The following is a 20,635-nucleotide window of genomic DNA, read 5'->3' as shown; positions in this document are numbered from 1 at the left end:
TCCTGGATAATAAAGTGTGACAGAGGTTCCTGTGGTGGGTGCCTATCTCCTGCTTCATCAGTACATTAAAGCCTTTGCTGTCACTAGGTTGTCACGTCTTCCCAATTGTGCCAAACCACATCTGCAGAAGGTAGATTATATGAACAGGCAGCAGAGAAATAATATCTTGGATGTGATCCTTTCTCTTGAAAAGTACTGGTGATTTGTTTAAACCACAGCAAAGTTAGGAAAGATTGTTGTTTTTGGAGAGAAAGTCCTCTGGTTCAGAGCCCCTCTGTTAATGTGCTTTCCCAGGATAGGGGACTTCTGCTGGAGGGTTATACTGAAGCATCAAAGCATTTGGAAAAATAGCTGAAGTATAGGTAGAAATAACTGCAGCATATGTGCAGAGCCCTGTTTTGTCTGTTGAATTTAAAGATAGCTGCTGTGTTACATTCCTCCCTTGGAGACCTGCATGATCTGAAAGTCTTCCAATTTGCCTCTTTTAGCTGATCCATTTTTTAGCAGGCAGTCTTAGTCTTGGAAACTGGGTGGTGGTGGTGGTGGCTCTAGTGGAAATTTAAATCAGCACCTCAAAGCCTTGTGTTCTATGTCTCTCTTGGCATTTAGCAATGGATCCCCTGCATTTGCCTCCAACCCCTCCCAGCAGCCATGGCAGTGACTCTGAAGGAGGGCAGAGCCCAGTTAGATCACTCCCTCCTTCAAGCCCAATCCAGCTGCAAGCCACAGCTAAAGTGACATCTCGCACAGCTTCAGCGCTCTCCAATTCCCCTCTGCTGACTGCACCTCATGTAAGTTGGGCTAGCTTTTTCCAGCATCCATACATCTGTTTCCCTTTCTATAGATTTTTTTTTTATTTATTTACTATTTTTGCTGTGGATTTGTAACTTTGTGTTGTCCTTCACATGAATCCATCACTGGTCAAATCTGCAAATCCAGTAATTTTTCGCACTAGTCTGTTCTGTTCCCACAGAGAACGTTGTGTGCCTCTCTTCTGAGTTGAGCCCAGGTTCAGCAGTGTTACTAGGTTTCTTGTGCCATGGATTATGTTTTGCATTAGGGCCCAGCCCTCATGGGTTAACCTGTCCCTAGTAGAACTGCATCTGTCCTTTTGTCTTGTGGGAATCAAGTAGTGATCTTTAGGGAGGGATTTTCAGTAGTGCTTGTCACTTGTCTCCTTCCCTGTTTGAGCCGTGGGAAGTTTCACTGTTAGCCTCATTGTGTACAGAGGTGGGCTAAGAACGACTGTTTTAAGAGAATCCTGTCTCAAAGGTTCAGTCTCAGAATGGAAGCTGTCTAAAAGGTCTTCCCCTTCCACACATTCCCAGTTGCAAGAGGCTGCTTTTTTAGTAGGCAGAGCCCTTTCTGAAGTGGGAGAACAGCTGCCTCTATACCCTGACACCCTTTTCTCTAGAGCTGTGTGCACTTACTATTATATTATTTTGTTTCTATGACACCTGCAGAAATTGCAGGGGACTGGCCCACTCATCCTGACAGAAGAGGAGAAGAGAACACTGATAGCAGAGGGGTACCCAATCCCTACCAAACTACCCTTGACAAAGGCAGAGGAAAAAGTGCTGAAGAAAATCCGCAGGAAAATCAAGAACAAGGTAAATGTTAATTAGTTTTGCTGGGTAATGCCTACTCCTCCATTTAAAAAAAGCTGCAACAATTCTGCAGTAATGGTCTGTGGTACTGTTGAATGCTGTGAGATGTCTTTTAATAAAGCATTTTTCTTTATTCCTAAATGCATCCATCAAATGTCACTGTGACAGTATGCCCCTGTCATACTGAAGACAGAAATAGGATTCCCTCTTTAGACTTCTCTTCTGGAATCTGAACAAACTTAGCTTTCTCTGTTTTTTCCTTATATGTCATGTGCTCTGACACATTTATTATAGCAGTGGCCCTCCTCTGACTTGCTTCTGTACATCGAAAGTATTTGTTTCAGAGCCACAAGCTACACACTGTACTCAACTGTGGTCTTGCAGGGGCTGAACTGAGGGTGAGAACCACTTCTCTCGACCTGCTGGCTAAAATCTTGTTAATATAGGCCTGGATCTGGTAGCTGCCTCTACTACAGGAGCAACTAACTGACTTACATTTGACTTGTTGTTCAGCAGGACATGCCAAGTCTTTTGCTACTAAGCTGCTTTCTAGCACATGCATGGGGTTTTCCTCTCCCAGGTGCAGGCCATTGTCCTGGGATCAGCTTTTTAGTATTTGTCCTAGGATATCCTCTCCAGATGCATCTGATTTACTTTTTAAGGTTAGTTCTGTAAGAGCAAGGAATGATCTTTTTCCTATGACTGAGAGGAGCAGTCTTGCTTCAGGATGTGGAAACAAATCAAGTCAGTACTTTGCTTACCAGGAATAGAAATGAGAACAGCTTGGAGGCTTGAATTTAATGTCAGGGCTTTTTATCAGTTTATTATTTCATTCCTGATCCTTTTATTATTTTTTTTCTGTGCAAATATTTGGTGTTTTTCTTGCTTTTTCCTTAGATCTCTGCCCAGGAAAGTAGAAGAAAAAAGAAAGAATACATGGACAGTCTGGAAAAAAAGTAAGGCCAGCCTCCTTCCTGTTTCAAGTGGGCCAATAGCACGAGTTGCTGGGCTGGGAAGGGATCCAGCTGTTGATGCTGGGACTGTTAGTGCACATAGTGCCAGCTGCCCTCTTGTGGTTAGGACTTAGAAAAGTCCCTTCTGCCTTCTGCTCCTAGGAGCGCTGGGGTGCTGCAGTCCTAACTGTGCCTGCCAGCAACATGTTGCTAACATGCCGACAAAGACATTAAACCTGAAATAAAGCAAGACCCATCTGCTATTGGTCTTCCCATCATGCGAGTCTATTGCCCTAGTAGGTAGGCAGTGTCCAGAGAAAGGTGGATTTGTATGAATATATTCTGTCTCCTAGGGCAGATGAAGACAGAAATAGGAAGCGGGTGAGTCAGGACTGCCAGGGAAAGAAAATAAGCAGGACTCTGGAAAACAGCATGTGACCCATTGACTTCATGAGTGGGAAGGAGCCAAACCCCCAGCTAGTGATTTATCTGCCCTGCAGTCTTTCAGCAGACAAGTATTGTAGTATTTCTGTTTTGCACTTCACCAGAGAGATCTGTAAAACCCCTTGCACTGGCTTTGGTGAATATCATTGATGCAGTTCCCTACTACTTACTTCTTTATGGATGAGTCTTGCTTTATCTGAGTTGCTTTTTGTACATACCAATATCAAAGCTATTTCCATTTACCTTTTTCCTTCTTGAAGCTATTCTGACTGGTCAATATTTATCTTTCAATGAGTCCCACCTTTTTACTTGGGTCTCTTTTTTTTGGAAATGAGCACTCTCTTGGGAATTAATCTGGTTTATTAGGCTCTGTAAACTTGAAATTCCAGGATCTGATTTCAGAAGTACAGTGCTGCCAAGGTGCTTAATGCCACACCCTATAGCAATGAAGCGCACGCTTGGAGCACCTTTGCACAAAATAGTTGCTAACGATACATAAATGCAGCACATTCTGTGACTTTTAGAGTATCTGTTGCATGGCCTGCTGCACAGAGAAGGTCTGTGTGGAGTCTCTGCTGTGTCTGTTTCAGGAGGCAGAAAGTAGTTACAGTCCATCCTGAATGAGCCGCATCTGCTGGGCTGTAGTTGAGCACTCTAAGCAGGTGCCTCACAGTTACTAGTATCTTTTGCAATGTCTTTTACACCATGAAGTATGATCAAAGATTATGACTAAAATTCATTGGTGCAATTTTTCATTAAATGTAGCAAGATCATAGAGCTCTTTGTGAAAGCAAGTTTAATAAATGACTGAGTTTTTTACATTCCTGTTTCTTTCTTTGTGCTGTCTCCAGGGTTGAGACTTGCTCAAATGAAAATAGTGAGCTACGTAAGAAGGTTGAAGTCCTGGAGAATACCAACAGGTACGGTATGAAGGAAATAAAACAAAACCATAGCATGATACTGCAGTGAAAGGTGAAAATCTGGAAGGTAAGAGAGTTGATATGTGAAGGGTAGTTCAATCTCATCTGGTTAATGTCAAAGAAAGATGAGGAAGGCCTGTTATCCTGACTGCAGTGTGAGGTAAAGCCTGGAGACTTTAATGTCAGGTCTTAAACTGTCTCACTAGCCTGAGATGTGCTTGAGAAACCTTTTAGCACTCTTCTCTGAGTTCTTCCACTGCCCAAGGAAACATCATTAGTGATACATAACAAGCATAAAACTACAGTCCAACTCTCCAAGTGGTCTTTATTTAGTGACAGACTGTCTTGAGAGGAGATTTGGATGTGGGGTGTGACACTTCCAGAAATTACAGTACTGAAGCTCAAGAGTCATTATTAGTTCCTTCTGCACTACTAGATGTTCTTGCATTTATTGTGGACCCTTCTAACCATGTCCCATTCCAGAATTTCCTTGCTTTGGAGAAAGAAAATAAACTTGTTACTTCATTTCTGAAGAAAAAGGTGGCTCAGAAGCGGCTTTATCAAAGGACACATGGCAGAAAATGTTGAATAGATGAGCTTTTAATTGGATGTTAGGTAAGAGTGGCATGTCAGTCGTGGCATAAGCTAGGTAATTTCTCCAATGAGAGCAAATTCCAATGGGTAGGTAGTAGATAAGCACACTGTTAACCCCTTCTAGTATTTGTAGTGATGGTTGAATATTACTGTTGAAAAGGATAGTAGCACTGAAGTGTGGGAGGAGGCTGGGTTTTCAAGATAAGACCCACCATGGTGGAAAATGGCCCTAGAACTTGTCTGGCAGCCAGTGTATTGCTAACTGAGTGGCATGTGTTGTTTCTAAACTCCGGATCCAATCTCCAATTTCATGGAGCCAGACCCTGCAGCACTGTAATTTGCTGGAGAGTGTCTCCCACACACTGCTCATGCATAAAGACATCTGCTGCTTGTTTGAAGAGAGCCAAGCCATTTCTGTGCCTGTTGTATTTTCCTCCAGGGTTTTACATAAAAGAACCCCGAGTTGTTCTTTAGATGTGGAGAAGGATTTTCTCTCCCAGGATCGGTCCCAAAAGGTGCTGGAGTCAATGGCTCTAAGGAAATGTGCAGTTGTGGATGAACCATTAGGGGCAACATGCAATCAAGCCCAGAGCTGTTCTCTCCAGTTCAGCTAAATTTGGCCATGTGTTTTCATGTTGTTGTGGAGTCAGTCAAAAGAGTATCTTTGTGGTATTGTCCATCCTTTTACACAGGACCTTTAGCATCTTTGCTATTTGATGACCTTAATTCTCTAATGCTAAATGCTCTGAAAATATTCAGCTGAGTGATATTATCTCCAAATCCTTTATACTTCGGGCATGTGGGATGAGTTTTCTTTCCTCTACAACAGCATCAACATTGATTTGTAATCTCCTGCAGAGAAGCAGATGTTCCTGACCCTCTGCACAGAAATTCTTTAATTCATGGTGATGCTGCTTTGCCTGTATCTAAAATCTGTTAAGGATTCAAATTGAAGTACTGAGAAATTTGCAAAAGTGACTTCATTCATCAAGTCTGAATTGAGTAACATACCACTTTATGTTTGGACCTTAAGTCCAAAGAGCCAGTTTTCTTATTTCAGGTAAAATTATGCAACTCTCTTGCTGAAAGAATGGTTCCAGGCCCTTGTTTAGTGTACACTGTCCACTTCCTAGAGTGAATTCAAAATGTCTGGTTTCCTCATTTGCTCAGAGCCTTGGTTTAGCATCCAGAAACTGTTCATATGTTTCAGACCTTGTCTTCACAGCATCCTATATCTGATACTTTCATCTCCTATGTACAGCCAGGAGTCAAAGTTCAAAGCAGTGATGGTCAAAATTACGCAGTATCACTTTATTCTTGGATGCCCCATTTTCTATGGTTAGGGCTTCATTTCCCGGAGTACCTAGCACACAGTCACAAACACATGTATCTTATTTAAAAGGCCCAAACTGGAGCCCAAGGTTCTTTTATTTGTATTCCATACAGTGAAAAATGAAGACATTTTGTAATGTATCACCTAAAAGTAGATCTGCAAACATTACAGATGCTCTTTTATGTACAAGTGGAAGAAAGATAAGAAGAAAATAAGAAAATAACATACGTTCAAGTGTAGATGAAGACAAAGTTGGAGTTTTGCCTTGTAAAAAAATTGGCTTTTGCTGCTTGCCTAGAAGTTCATGCACATGTGTGTGCTGACAGTCAGTCTCATATTTCTGTAGTCTGGCTGGAGTTGATAGGGACTGAAGGGCAATCTCCAAAATGTACAACTGTTGAACAGCAGTTTCCTTTCAGTATGTGCAATTAGTGTTTAGAGCATGTTACTCCATATATAGAACACGTTTGCACAGATAGATACCTAAGACTTCAGGGAAGCCCTGCTTGCATTTCAAAATCTGGCTCCAAACCATGGAAACAATAGAATTTCTTCTGGTAAAAATGTTCCTATATTATTCTGAGGAAGAAGGGAAAAATCAGAAGAATCTTGCCCGAGAGCCTACCTTGGCCTGACATTCTGGATCTGAAAAGTCGTAACGTAAGAGGTGCAAGTGTGGTCAAAACATTTGTCTCCAGAAGCTTCTTCCTGGACATTCATCCATCTTAAAAGGCAAGGCAGGAGGCTGGGGATCAAGATGCAGGGGAGTTCTTAATTCTCATTACTCTGAGTGGGTGATTGCAGCAGTTTTGCCATCGTTAGTATCAGAACACTAGCATATGTTTCCTCTCCTAATTTATGCGACTCAGTCTCTTAAAAGAAACCCATCCAAATTCCTTTCTAGGCAGTTTTCTCAAAAACAAGGCAGCACATTATTACTTGCATATCTGTTATGTCTGGTAGCCACAAGCAGGCAGGGTTCTCATTGGTTTCAATAGCATCTGGATGTGTGAGGCACTGCAGTCTTTGACAGCAAAGGGAGTGAGAAGAAGTTGGCATCAAGAGTTGAAGTAACTTCTGCCTTTCCCTGAGAAGGCCTCATCCACTCATAGTTTGGCACTGGGACCAAAGGTAGAAACTGCCAGTGATCTGAGAGGTTAAATACAGTCTCTGACATCATCATTGTCTACCTGGGAGACACTGCTAGTTAAGCTGTTGAAACATTTGGTACTGTGTATAACATACCAGAAGTACTTCTACCTTGCAGTTTTGTTGAGTCCGTATTTATAAATATAATGATCACTTTTTCTGGACAGGTGATAGACAAAAGTTCCAGTTAGCATCTGGTTGAGAATGTCACAAATGGACAATACATAGAAATAGCAGTTACTGCTGCACACATGAAAAAGTGATCTCCACTCTGACAGGCACCTAAAAGGCCATTTGGATGTTCATTCCATTTCTCATGCATCCACTCAAGATATTGTTGCAACTCCCACTTATCTAAAGATAAGTTGCATATCAGGCTAACACAACAAGAGTTTATCAGTATCAAGGCTGCCAGACCACCATGGCAGCCTTGGAGTGGCTCCTTGTTTTCAAAGCAGCAGGACAGTGGGTTTTATGCTGGATTTTTCCTTTGTAATTCAAATGAAGAAAAAAAAAAGTGGAGTTTCTTTCTTCTCCTTTGAGGTATTTTGGTATTACAGTGAAAGCCTCACATTGGGATTTCCTCCTTTTCCTACAAATTACACAGGCAGAGAAGGAATCTATGTGTAGATCTGGAAGAGAGAATGTTTTTTCTCTCTCTTTATCGAAGTTGGGTTTTGTTCTTCACAAAGTAGATAAATTCTCTGGAAAGTCTTGATCAAAATAAACAGTGTTTGGTGTCCCCTGGAAAGTGTCTTTTGTTTTGTTTAAATCAATGTTGCATTTTAAACATGAACATTGAACTGAGGAAGCCCCCCAGGTGGCTAGGTCCTGGAGTGACAATTTTTTTTTCTCCTTAATCAAAGCGTCACTGGAAGCAAAGGGGAAGCCTTGACTTGCTCTTTACTTTGGTAGTGAAGGGGGCTTTTCTGAGGATGACTATGTGAATGCACACGAAAGCAAGACATCACAGGCAGAGTGGATTTGCTGGCAGCATGTGGAAGGGAGAGCAGGAGTCTTCAGTCACTTTACAGCTTTCTTATGAGGTGCTTCCCATGACAGCAAAAAGCGTGAAAGCTCGTTCACACCTCCTACAGAGGTGACCCTCTAATTGAATATCACTGGGAAATGTGTCAGACAGTGAAAATAATCCCTGTGAGTGCAAATCCCTTTATGCACACTGCTTTGGGATTGCATTCTCTCTTGTTAGGGTTTAGCCATAGGCAGTGTGTTTCACTAAAAGCATTCGTGGCCTTCCTGCTGCTATTTAGAGGGAGCATCTTAGTTCAACCTATGTCTCTGTTCTCCAGAGCACGGTGCTGCTCCTTTTTCTTCTCTTAGTCCAGGTAATCCTTACAGCAATCCAATAACAATGAATGCATCTTTTGCATGTGAAAGAAGATCTTTTGACCTCAGAATCCAGTCTTCCACCATTCCAGTTGAAATAGAGAATAAAAGCATCGAGGAGTGCCCCCTTTTGGTGAAGGCAGGATAAACTGGTATCATCTTTGAACAAACTTGTTTCTTGCTCTTGCCATGGCTCTTGCTCTCAGTTTGAAAATGCACCTGTAGCCTGTCAGTTGCCAACACTGAGTCCTTGTCTGTTGAGACATCGGTATCTGTACTCAAATAGATAAGGGATTTGAAAGAGAAAGACATTTTATGTGAAGATAGTGGGTAAATAAGATGGGGAATGAATCTTCCTGTCTGTATAGTAGTCTTCAGAATACCTGCCTAACTGCACCTTCCAAAAAGAGAGTGTTTTGGAATCAGTTCCCTGGGCCCACTCTGCCTAGCATGCATTTTAAATTGGACACAAAAAGGCAGAGGTGAGCAAAATGAGGAGATCTGCCTCTTACCCGTTGGCTTCCTCACCACCCATTAGCTGTTTTCTCTCTGACAGCTCCACAAAAAGTGGCAAGAATGGTCAGCTGGGGGAGGAGGAGAAGGGCTTCTTTCTCCTTGCTCTGCAGAGCAGTTCTGTGTCAAGCCCAGTGACTCAGGCCTGCAACAGGGGAAAGATTTAGTCTTCTATAATAGCACAGATATTATAGGGTTAAAAAGACATTGCTGTATAACACAGCTGGTTGCATATGGTGAAAATACTGCATCCAGCATGTTCTCTGCTGAAACTGTACCATGTATGCAAGTTTTTGTGTAACCTATGCTATGTAGTAGATGTCAGGAGGAACTGGGGAGAAATACAGAGGGGAGCAGGGAATTAGGATGGTTTCATTTATGTGGTGGACAGTGTTTTCATCTCTTAGTTTGCCTATGATGTCTCTGGAGAATAAATGACTGAATTAGATGAATTCACTTTCTTTTTTTAACTATTGAGCTGCAGAGTAAACCATGCTCTCAAGAGCATGCAAGATATCCTTCCTTAATAAGTTGAGAAGGATCTGCTGGCCCAAATAAATCTGTGCTATGAGAATGCCTTGTGCTCATTTCAGAATGCATTCCTGAAGTCCTTGAATTCATTAAACCCTAATTAGCAGTGAGCAATGATGATTAAAAAAATCTATAATAATAGGCAGACCTGTGTATATTGAGCTGTGAAGGCACCTCTGGGTCTGTCCTACAATTAGCTTTTAGCCAGTTTGATCTTAAAATAATCCTTCTATTTTCTCTGACATCCTGACCTTGCCTCTTGCTTTAGCATTTGACGTCACAGGCTCCAAAGCTATTTCCTGGAGTTTTGTGGCCGTTATCCTCTGCAGTAGGATTGTGAGACTTACAGGAGAAGTGTAAAGTTGGAAACAAACAGCAAATTTGACATCTTGGTACAAAATCATGCTCTCTTTTTGTTGAGGACAGCCTTAATGAAAACAAAATGGAAACTACTGTGAAGCTTTGCAAATACTGTATTCAGCATACTTTGAGATGATTTTCCATTTAAATGACTAATGTTCTGTCTGCAGTAACTGATGATACAGCCAGAAAGAGGAATAATACCCTTCTAGTCTAGGACTATCAACTCAAACCACAAGAGAATTGCTGTTGTGGGTGGGAACTCAGACACAGAGCAGCCACTTAAAGCATCTGTGATTTTTGACAACTCCTGGAAGGTTTTGCAAACAGCAGTAAAGTGCTTTCTTTAATTAATTAATTAGAGAAATGAAATCTGTGCCTGACTTTAAGGCCTTCTCTTTGAAAGTGGTCCAGCATATGGTCCCAGCCCCTGTACCTCAGGCTTTCAGAAAAAGGAGGTAGCTGGGTAGCTCTGCCACCAGTTAGAGCAGTTACAAGCTTGCTTCTGCTCCTTCTCTAATGCTGAAACTCCTGCTATGTTCATGACAGTGAATCAGGCTGTATGTGCATCCAGTCACTTGCATGTAGAGCACTTTCAGTTGTTTGTACACTTACCAGAATCATTTCTTGTAGAAAAACTGAAAACACAATTTTTCTTTATGAGCTTTCTTGAAAAGTACTAAAGAAGTAATTGTTTAGGGACATCAGTGAGGGAAAGGCATAGATCTTTTTGAAAGTTCCAATGTTAATACAGGCAAAAACTTTGTAAAGTTCAAAATATTCTTTGCTATTAACTTCAAGGAGAGAACTATCAGTGCCCTTTCATAAATGCTGTATTATTGCCAGGTGTAGAATTTGAAGCAAAAAGCTGTTTGACCAGCAAGTAGATGTAGTGATCAGTGTGTGTGATGCTTGTCTGTTGTCTTTGCTTTCCAGAACACTTCTGCAGCAGTTGCAGAGACTCCAAGCCATGGTTGCTGGGAGGGTGTCCCGTTCGTGTAAGGCAGCTAGCACACAGACAGGGACCTGTCTTATGGTGAGTGTCCCTAAAACTGGGAATTGTAGGGAAATGAGAATCTCTTTCCACTGCTTAAAGGCATATGCCTTGTCCTTCAAAGCCCCTCTCTTGCAAATTCTCAGCTTGGAAAACTTGTTGATTTTTAGTGTTAATGTGTGCATGTGGGCCAAGAGTTACTGCACTTACCCCTTCTGCATCATCTTTTTGGCAGATGGTGGTGCTGTGCTTTGCAGTAGTTTTTGGCAGCTTCTCTCAAACCTATGGGCCATATCCTTCAGCTACAAAGATGGTGTTGCCCAGGCAACATTCCTCACCAGAGTCCTACACAGACTCCATTGGTAAGTGACAACTACCCCAGTCTTGCTCCCAGCTTGGTTGTACTTTAGCATTTGTTTTCCACTCCCATCCTTAGCTCTCTCCTAAAGCACCTCTTGCTTTTGGGCCCTTCCTTGGTATACATTTGTCTTTCAAAGGATGGCTTGGCAAGCAGTTCTGATGGCAGAAGACTTCACAGACATGGGCAAAGCCTTTCCCCATTAGTGTGTTCAGAACTTCTGCTTAAAGCAGATTTTTTTACTGTTTGTGAAACTAAAGCTTGTGGTCTGTAAAAGGCAGAAGGATTTCTACTCGGCAGTAAATGATCATACTGTTAGAAACACAGAACTAATATCAGCTTGTGCATCCCTTGCCAGCATGGGGAAAGCATCCAAGGACTGGGTAGAAAGTGTTACATACCTGCAATGAACCAGATGCCTTCAGTGTGTATTGTCAAAGGGATTGTTTCATTTGGGTCTTGTTCTGTGAGTAATTCAGAGCTGGACCATTGCTGTGATATGTTTCCTCAGGTATCAGATTAGCAATTAATCACTATGAAAAGGCTTTTGCAGCTTTATTTCTGCTCTGGTAGTTTCCATTTCCTGAAATAACCAGGACTGTTCTCTGAGATGCCTGTTTCTCATCTCTTTGTATGCAGTGAGGTCAAGGAGTCTGCTAATATATGAAGAGCCTCACCAACTAGAGGAGTCGTCAAGCCCGATCTCCTTTGCAGATCGCAATGACAGGCAAGCAGACTCCTCGAAATACACAGCACTGTCCCTGGAAGCCATGCCTGGGACACAGCAGGATGATATCATGCAGTTCACAATAGCCAATGAGACGATGCTAGAGAAATCAGTGTTGCTGGGCCTGCAGCAGCACAGGTGAGTGCATGGTGGGCTGCTTGTCATATGGGTGTTCAGTGTCACTGTCATTTGTGTCTGGAGGCCAGCAGTAACTCTATGGGCTCATCTATGGTACTCATAACATAAATTATGAATTTGGTTGTTCTCTAGAGAGCTTGTAGGTAAAGTTATTGTTATTTTGGAGAAGTGATTGCAACAATATTGTAGTAGTATGGCTACCAAGCTCAGTGGTTCTGCCAGAAACCTAACCCCTGTAAGCCTTTTAGTTGTGCCTATCCACTTTAAGCACTTACTTCTGTCTCCTAAAGGAATAAGCTTTTGCCAGTTGAGTGGATGTATAAGGCTGTGACTCACTGGGATTTCTATGAGGTTAGGATGTGAAGAGCTAGAGCTTCTCACAGCACTGATTGTACCAAAGCATTAGTGTGAAAAAGTTTGCAAGACTCAGTCTTAAGAGACAGACCTGTAAAGTTATCTGAACTACTTAACACAGAGCTCTTTCACAATGTTTATTTATTTATTGGCCAGGATAATGTGTGGTTTGGGAGCCTCTGCAAAGAGAAAGGTTAACTGGTTTAAATGTGCGTGTAGAGTTTTCCTTCCGCTTTCTACTTTTTGTTGTCCTGCCACTCTTCTGTTGGCCCCAGTCTTATCTCTGCTAAAAAGCAGTAGAAAGTACAACAAAGAGTGGAGAGAGGGATTTGTTTTGGTAGCGTGCTCTCCTGAGGGCTGGAATGAGCCATGTCACCCCAGGCATGCCTTCTGAGTTCAGTTATACCTAGAGCCAAAGAGATGACCAGTTCAGTGTGTTGCCATACTTAACTGACAAGCACCTGGTAAATGCTGAGCACCTTTTCAGCATTAGGCCGTTCACACAGAATGTGTCTTTTAAAATGACTATTAGCATTAACCTTTGTTGTTTTGGTTTTTCTTGTTCCCTGCAGAGTCAACTCCGAGCTAGAAGGAAATGAAACACTGAAGATAATTGAAATAGATAGAAGAGTCAATGCCACCTCTTAAAAATAAAAAAGCCTGTTATTTCGACTACCCTTTCCCACATATTTTCAACCAAAGTCCCCTTAACTTGTCATCCCCAGTGAACCAAAGCACAAAAGAGAGGGAGTACAACTTCTTCATTGACTAGTGAGGCTGTGACTGCAGCTGGGATCTCTTGTCTTTGTAACTCCCTTCCTCACTTCACACACAGTCGTTGTCTTTGCTTTTGTTCCTCTCCTGGCTGTAATACTGTAAGGGCAGGATTGAATTATAATGGCAGATGATGCCAGCAGTGTGCCGGTGACTGGTGGGTGTGTGCGTGTGCCTGCAGCCACACATCCTAATCTGAGCACAGAGACATTCTGTAGAAGAGTGAAATACCGAAACTGATGGGAGCATGTGGGTGACAGGCTTCCTGGGAGAAGGTAACTGAAAGAAAGAGGAGATGCAGTGTGATTCTGCCCATAATTTAGACACAGCTCTGTGCCTGCTGTTCAACAGCACTTAAACCTTTTGTGGGGACTGAGAAGCATGAAGCCCTCTACTGAAGGGACAAGAAAGGACCCTGATACTGCTGAATTAGCAGCACAGGCACAAGAGAAGCGAGCAATGATGCTGCTGAGTTGTTCTCCCCTAGCTCTTTCTCTTCTCCCTTCCAGCCTTTTTATGCTCCCACCCTCGTGGAATTCAAGCAAAGATCAGTTGCTGTCATGTCACACTTTGTGTGGGAAAATTACAGTAGTTTAACTAAATCTGTTTAGAAAGCAGGTTTTGTTAAATTTATGCAATGCTTTGGATGGATGTCTTGTAGTCTGCTTAGGGCTAATTTGTTTAGCTGAAATCAGTTCCTTCCCAACAAACTAAATCAGTGTAAGGCTCAAACCAGAAGTGCCTCTTGAGAGGACCATATGGATTTAATTTATTGGCTTCCAGATGCATTGATAGAATTTCTCATGCAGACCTGGTCTCAGATTGTCTTATGTTTTATTTTCCTTGACATCTTCCTGTTACTGTTGTAAATAGTATTTATTAGCTTTGCAAAATTTTATTCAGCCAGTCACAATGAAGAGAACTGAGCTTCCCTAACCCTGCAAATGGTCTGGACAGACTCTGAAATCAGACACACATGTATCACCAAATACCCACTTCCTCCCCAAGACTTGAATTGCCCTAAAATAAAGCCATGTGTCTTACCTTTTTCTTACCTCCTTTTCCAGAGATGTGTTATTAGACCAACTGCTTAGCTGAGAAGATAAGGGATATAGGTAGCCCCAGCTAGGCACAATTCAGACCTGGAGGCGGTAGATACTGCATTAAATGTATGGCAAGACAGCCTCTGACATGAGGGACTGGTAGGTGGGAAACAAGGCAAAAGAGGGACAAGATTGGCACATAGGGAACTGAAGTGACTGACCCAAGTCCAGTGGAAAAGCCAAGATCAGGTCTGATCCTGGTCCAGTACTCTTCTGTGTGCTTTGTTTCCTCTCTGTCCTGTGTAGCTGTTGCCTTTAAGGCACTCCCTCTCTCAGTGCCCTGGACATGCCTTTGCAGGAGCTGTGCTTGCAGTTTGCCCTTGCAGGGGCACAATTGAACGTACTCCAGGATTTGAGCAAGGCTTTATCTGGTCACTACAGAAGGGCATTCAGACTCCATTGAGGATGGATCTAATGTGAAAATCCTAATTCAGCAGGCTACTATAGCTACTTTACCAGAAGTGGATTTAAGAAAATCATAAAGAATTTGGAAGCTCTTTTTAACTTTTTTTCCTAATGATAAATAAGGGGGAAACTAACTTAGCCTTACAAGTAGGTTTTTTTACCATGTACAGTAGAGATTTCCTGCAAGTATTCTATTTTGTAAAATATTGGATTTGTATTTTATTGCAGGGGCTGCCACACCAGCTCCTTTCTTCTTGTTCTTTCCCATTAGACTTTCTTCCTTCAGCACCCTATCCACCACCCTCAGGCCTGACTCAAAACTCAGTGAAGTGAATGGAAAGAATCGGATGAATTCCAGGGGGCTGTGGATCAGTCCCTACTGTGCCATTTTAAGAAGGTGTTTCACATTAGTGACAGTGAAACATGTGCCTGACTCCATGAGTTAGTAATGAGTTTTGGTGTACAGACATGCTTTCTAGGTAATGCTCTTTTCCTCTACTCAAGTGCCTTTTTATTATTTAGTCTTTGGTGGCAACAAGAGGAGAGATGTTGTGTAGCCTATTTTGCGAGTGTTCCCTTCTTCTTAGCGTGGCTCGGCCTCTTTCTCTTCCCAGTGATCCTGCTGAGTCCTCTGAATCATTCCAGTCTCTGTATGATTTGATGATGATGATTATTTTTGTTTTTTATATTTAATGCTTCACATGATGGACACTGGTGGCTGCTGCAAGGGATGGCTGCATTGCTTAGCCACATGAGGTCAGCAAAGTGACAAGAGAAAGGTGGGACTGACCTCTCCATTCCCATATGGCTGGTCGCTGTAATTGGGAAAGGCCATCTTTCTGAAAATTCCTGAAATGGTCTTGTTTATTAAAGCAGCTGATGAGGGCAACTGAATGGCTAAGTCTTCTGCAAGAGAGGCCTCGAGCCATCAAGCACAACATTGCTGTTTGCACTGTGCTTAAGTAGGAGGCCACTCTGCCTGAGCTCATGCCCATTGAGATGATGCATTTGGGTCAATCACCTCCCGTTGCAGCTGCAGCTGACTTCACTGTATTAAAACCAGAATTGAATTATTTCTAAATACTTAAGGGACAGATGAGATTTCAAAACCCAAACAACCTCCCCTTTCTCCAAACCCTATTGCACTAGTCACCATTAAAACTTTGCCCTCTTATTCGTTTGATTTGGGCGTGTTAGTTCAAATCTGATTGGGAGATACTTGTGTTCTCATTTGGAGCATTTTAAACTGGCCACAGGCCTCTGAGCTAACACCCCCAAGCCAGTATGGCCGCACCAATTTTCTTGTAACTGTTTGGTAATCTATTTCTGTAGTCTTAATCTGTGTAATCCTTTAAATTATTTTTAGGTACTCTTTAGGGGAATCTCTTGACCTAGCATGCACATTGCTTAGAAATTTATTATATCAAATATTACTTTTTATAGTAATGAAAAACTTTGCTTCACTTTGGTATGTTTGTGTTCATTTTTCTTCAGGGGCCTTAATATAACAGGTTTCTCTGCTAGATCCTAGGGGCCAAAGAATCTCCTGCCATCACTGCTCCCCCAGGCTGTTAAGCAACAAGCACCTCACTGTCTCCAGAGGTAGTTTATGCCAGTGTTACATACCTAGCAGGGGGATAGAGGAGATAGGATGCATACAGTTGCATTGCCAGCCTCAGCGGTCCAGTGGTGACCCAAGTGTGAATGTCAATGCACTTCAGACCACAGGGAGAGGCAGATGTAAGTGCTCTGTGTTAAGGGCACAGGGAAGGAGTAGCATGCGGTATTTGGGGAGGATGCCAGTGTAAGTGCTTTTCATTAACTCAGCTATCTTACTTGAGATCTTAGCCTTCTGCCAGTATACTTCTTCAGGTGATCAGTGACTTGGCGCTGTGGAATCATGTGCTTGTATGGACAGGGTAGGCAAAGGTTTTATGGGCTGCTTAATTTCCATTTCCACTAGAGGACTTGAGCGATCCTTAGAGTCTTCAGCTGTAACGTTATGCTGCTTGTCAGCATGATTTTATACACACTATTAAACTTACCTTTTGGCCTGTGGCTTTGAAGCATGTCTAGATCTGTCAGCTCTTTGCTTCTAGGGAGATAAATTAGAAAGGAATGTAGGGCATTATTTTTCTATATCCATATTTTAAAAGTATCAAGCACAGGGCATGTCACAGTTCTAATCTTGTTACCAGTGTGTAGATAATGTTAGTTCTTTTCCCCAGGCTATTTGTACTACTTTGCTGCATTTTTCTTATTTCATCCACACCATTCAATAGTTTCAGCAGCACAGGCTAGTAATGGATAAGGCTGAGCTTCTTAGGCCAGATCCCAGCTGATACAGTGCAGCACACTTCTCACTTACTTTTGGAGGGTGCAGGTCTGATTTATACTGGCAGGGGGCCTTTTCCACATCTCTCTGTGTAGCAATATATTTCAATTTATTCTTCTCTGTTCTAACATAGGGCTAAAGAATTAATCTAAAAGCTTTTATTTGTTGGTAGTTTTTATTTGGGTTTTGTTTGGTGGTTTGGTTTTTGGTGGGTTTTTTTCACTTGCTAAAGAAACCAACCCACCTCTTCACTCCCATCTCTCCAAACTAACAGTGGTGAATTCTGTCTAGACACATTTAGAATGTAGGTCAAGTAAATGAATTGTACTAATTGCAACGTTGGGAGGGATTTCCACTGAGTATTTGGGCTCTAGATTCTAGCGAATGCCAAGAGGCCATTGTACAAAACCCACGCAGCTAAGAACAGAAGTATATGGAATATTTTTACACTCTTGGTGACTAAAATATTTCTTTCTGAAGTCACTAATTAGGAAGGGAACACTTTGTATTCTGAAGGTGAAATGGTAGGTCATTACTTTGTAACTACAAAAGTTATGCTACAGGAGGAGTGTAGTGCTGTGATGCGCTGCTGCTTTGCACCATAGTGTTAAGGATAAACAACTGAGGGTTGCAATGATGAAGAAACTGGCTTGCATGTTAAGGTCTTTACAAATAAGAAGCAAGGATTCAATCAATGGATCAGGATATTGTAGCTTTTTCATGGCAAATTAAATGACAGTGGGCATTCAGGGGTATGTTCAGGGTGTGATTCCAGTTAGTACTGCATTGTTTAGGTGATCAGTTATCCATTGGGGACTCCAGGATTGAGAGGAAAACTGCCATTTGTTTCTCATGGCTGACCTTTTTCTGCTTTACCAAGGTATTATATATGTGTGAATTGACTTTCTGCTTAGAAAAGAGTTCATCTTTCAGGAAACTCTCTTTTGTGATGCTGAAATGGAGTTTGGATGTTCTTTATTGCCAGCAGTCTCTTCTCTGCCCTAAAGCCTATCTCCATGCTTTCTCCAAGAGCTGGAACTGAATAGACGAGAATGAATCAGGGGAAATCTAGGTTTGTAGTCCTATCTTACAGAAAAGAAAGACATGGCAGGTGACATCACAGGGAAACCTTCTATACCAGCAATGACAGTCTTTTTCATTAGCCCCCTCCTTGGTTTAGGTTTACTATTCCCCTCACTCTTCAATACTGCGCAGTCCTGTTTATGTATATCTGACCTTTGTAGTCTATGCCATTTTCCCTTCCAACCAGCAAGTAAAAATCTTTTTGAACTTTGGCAGCCCATAATTAAGGGAGTGGAAGGGAGAGAGGGAGAAGCAGAGGCAGGTAATCAATTTCTTTTATCAGAGCTCTGCTCATCTCTGACTTTGCCATATCAGATTTTAATTCAACGGTGCTGACGTAATGGCTTGCTGTCTTCATTTGTACAGTTAGCAGGAACAAGTGTGAGCATGTGTGTATCTCTGCACCTGCAGATTTGGTTGGTGGGTGGGGGTTTTTTGTTGTTTGTTTGTTTGTTTGTTTTTAATGTAGTAAGTAAGCATTACTAAATAAAGGCATCTACCTGAACACGCAGAGCACATTCCACTTGGTGCAACAGAAAGTTTTCCTCTCAGAAACCTGTCCACATTCCACATCACTGAGCACTTGTAAAGCTGTTGCGTGGCTTGCTGTCTGAAGTCTGTCCCATTAACAATTTTCAGCTGAAAGTTGTTGCACTGTGTTATTTTGTGTGTATGCATAAATTGTCTGGCCTTTCTGTAGGACAGTGTTGTCTTGGTACAAAAAAAAGTAATAGTTATTGCTTTAGGCTTTGTTGTATTTTGGGGGTAATTTTTTCTTGTTTGTTCTGCAGAATTATGGCCTTTAATGTGTGCTGCTTTTTTTTTCTAGCTTATTTTTTTTCCCCCTTTTTTTTCCCCAATGCTGTAAGTTAGCCTTAAAAAATGGCCCCAGGGAGATGACAGCTCAAGGAACACAATTTGTTGAGCTGCTCTTCTGAGAGAAGACCTAATAATCTCCCTTCCCTGGGATCTCTACTGCCCTAACTGCCCCAGGGGCACAGTGAGATGCCATGGAGGAGAAGCAGTTTGCTCTCCTGTTTTCTCAGTACATCACAGTTTCCTTGAGATTCCCTGGGCCTTTCAAGGGTAAATTACCTGCTGGTACCCTCATGAAGGGTCAAAGCCATTGCCTTGGGCTCTGCAAAACAGTACCTTGTGACACTGAGTCATTCTGCGTGTGACACCCCTAAGGCGTTTCAGCTGATCTTTCCTTTTCCTTTTGTTCATGTGTATATGCTATGGGCTTGTGCGAACATTTAAACCTATCTAAGATGAAAGGACAATGATACAAGTGCGAAAGCACACCCCCCTAAACTCCGTGGTGAACTGCATTGAGACCTCTTCTGATAGCAGATACCTGTTCTTTTTTGCCATAAGTCTGCTTAACTCTGTATGCATGTTCAGTTTCCTCTCTATTTTTGTACAAGTGCTGTCATCTGGAGGAGGTCCCACCCGAGCGTTCACACTGCAAGCGTGCTCATTCGGTGGGAAGAAATTGCTGGGCTTTCTTTCTTAAATTGTCTACTTGATTCTATGAGAGAACTGACTACCTGCTTTTGTAGCCTGAACATGTATGTAGCTAAGTATGTTATGCTTTTCTTTTCCTGCAAATAAATATTTTCTGTAGAAAAAGTTAGTACAAGTTGTTTGCTTTCCAGATGCTTGATAAAGATTGGGTCCCTTGGCTTTCCCAGTAGTGGCACTGGGTGTGACATGTGTCTTCAATATGGCAGGACCCCATGAATTTTGCATGTTGCTACACAGAGAAGGTTAAAAGCAAGGGGTGGATTTTTATTGCAGCTGGCTGCCCCATCCCTTTTTTGAGCTTAGTGGAGGCGTTGATCTGTCAGTATTTGGGTGGAAATCAGGTGAAGGCTGATGGCATTTAATGATGATAATGGCATTTCAGTGCAACTATGTGATACAGTTCCACTCTATTAAACTCTCTTTCTATAAAAGTGAGACCCAAGAAGGCTGATGCTTTAGGAGGCATGAGCTTCAGCCTAGTGATACCAGTCTGCTAGAACATTGCCAGAGCTTAATTCTTGTGGACCAAATAGCCCCCCGGAAGGTAAAGGCTTTCCCAGCTCTGACTTTACACTTGGCAACTAATTGAAGTAAACTCTTAGAAGAACTCTTTCTGCTTTGGCTTCTAGGGGTTTGGGTCCCTCAGCATTTCCTTGTAAGGGAGATATGCCACTTCCTTCATTGTCTTTGTGGCTCTGCACTGGACTCTTTCAAGCAGTTCCCTGTCCTCCTTGAACTGAGGGGCCCAGAACTGGACGTACTATTCCAGACATGGCCTCACCAAGACATAGTAGAGGGGGAGGAGAACCTCTTGACCTACTAGCCACAGCCCTTCTAATAAACCTCAGGAGGCCTCTGTCCTTGGCCACAAGGGTACATTGCTAATTCATGGTCATCTTGCCCACTAGGACCCTCAGGTGCCCTTCCCCCTACACTGCTCTCCAGCAGGTCAGACCACAACCTATACTGGTCCATGGGGTTCTTCTTTCCCAGGTACAAGACTCTACACTTGCCCTTGTAGAATTTTGTTGCATTTCTTCCTGTCCAGCTCTCCAGCCTGTCCAGGTCTGGCTGAATGGCTGCACA

At 42.4% G+C, this 20,635-nt stretch overlaps 1 protein-coding gene across 1 annotated transcript in view; it reads left to right on the top strand.

The window, feature by feature from the left end:
* CREB3L2 (cAMP responsive element binding protein 3 like 2) overlaps positions 1 to 19,654 on the top strand; it is an 85,637-nt gene extending 65,983 nt beyond the window's left edge. The window contains exons 5-12 of the mRNA XM_068142175.1: positions 610 to 791; positions 1,464 to 1,610; positions 2,505 to 2,563; positions 3,856 to 3,924; positions 10,688 to 10,787; positions 10,981 to 11,107; positions 11,743 to 11,968; positions 12,895 to 19,654. Of these exons, the coding sequence (XP_067998276.1) occupies positions 610 to 791; positions 1,464 to 1,610; positions 2,505 to 2,563; positions 3,856 to 3,924; positions 10,688 to 10,787; positions 10,981 to 11,107; positions 11,743 to 11,968; positions 12,895 to 12,970 (986 nt within the window). The 3' untranslated portion in view covers positions 12,971 to 19,654. The remainder of the gene's footprint in view (positions 1 to 609; positions 792 to 1,463; positions 1,611 to 2,504; positions 2,564 to 3,855; positions 3,925 to 10,687; positions 10,788 to 10,980; positions 11,108 to 11,742; positions 11,969 to 12,894) is intronic.
* Positions 19,655 to 20,635: the final 981 nt, after the last annotated feature.

This window comes from Melanerpes formicivorus, unplaced genomic scaffold (assembly GCF_026170545.1).
Source record: "Melanerpes formicivorus ecotype bairdi unplaced genomic scaffold, bMelFor1.0.p_v2 SCAF_8, whole genome shotgun sequence".
Classification (NCBI taxonomy): domain Eukaryota; kingdom Metazoa; phylum Chordata; class Aves; order Piciformes; family Picidae; genus Melanerpes; species Melanerpes formicivorus.
The sequence above is the reverse complement of the archived record's forward strand: the minus strand, read 5'-3'. Positions and strand labels throughout refer to the sequence as shown.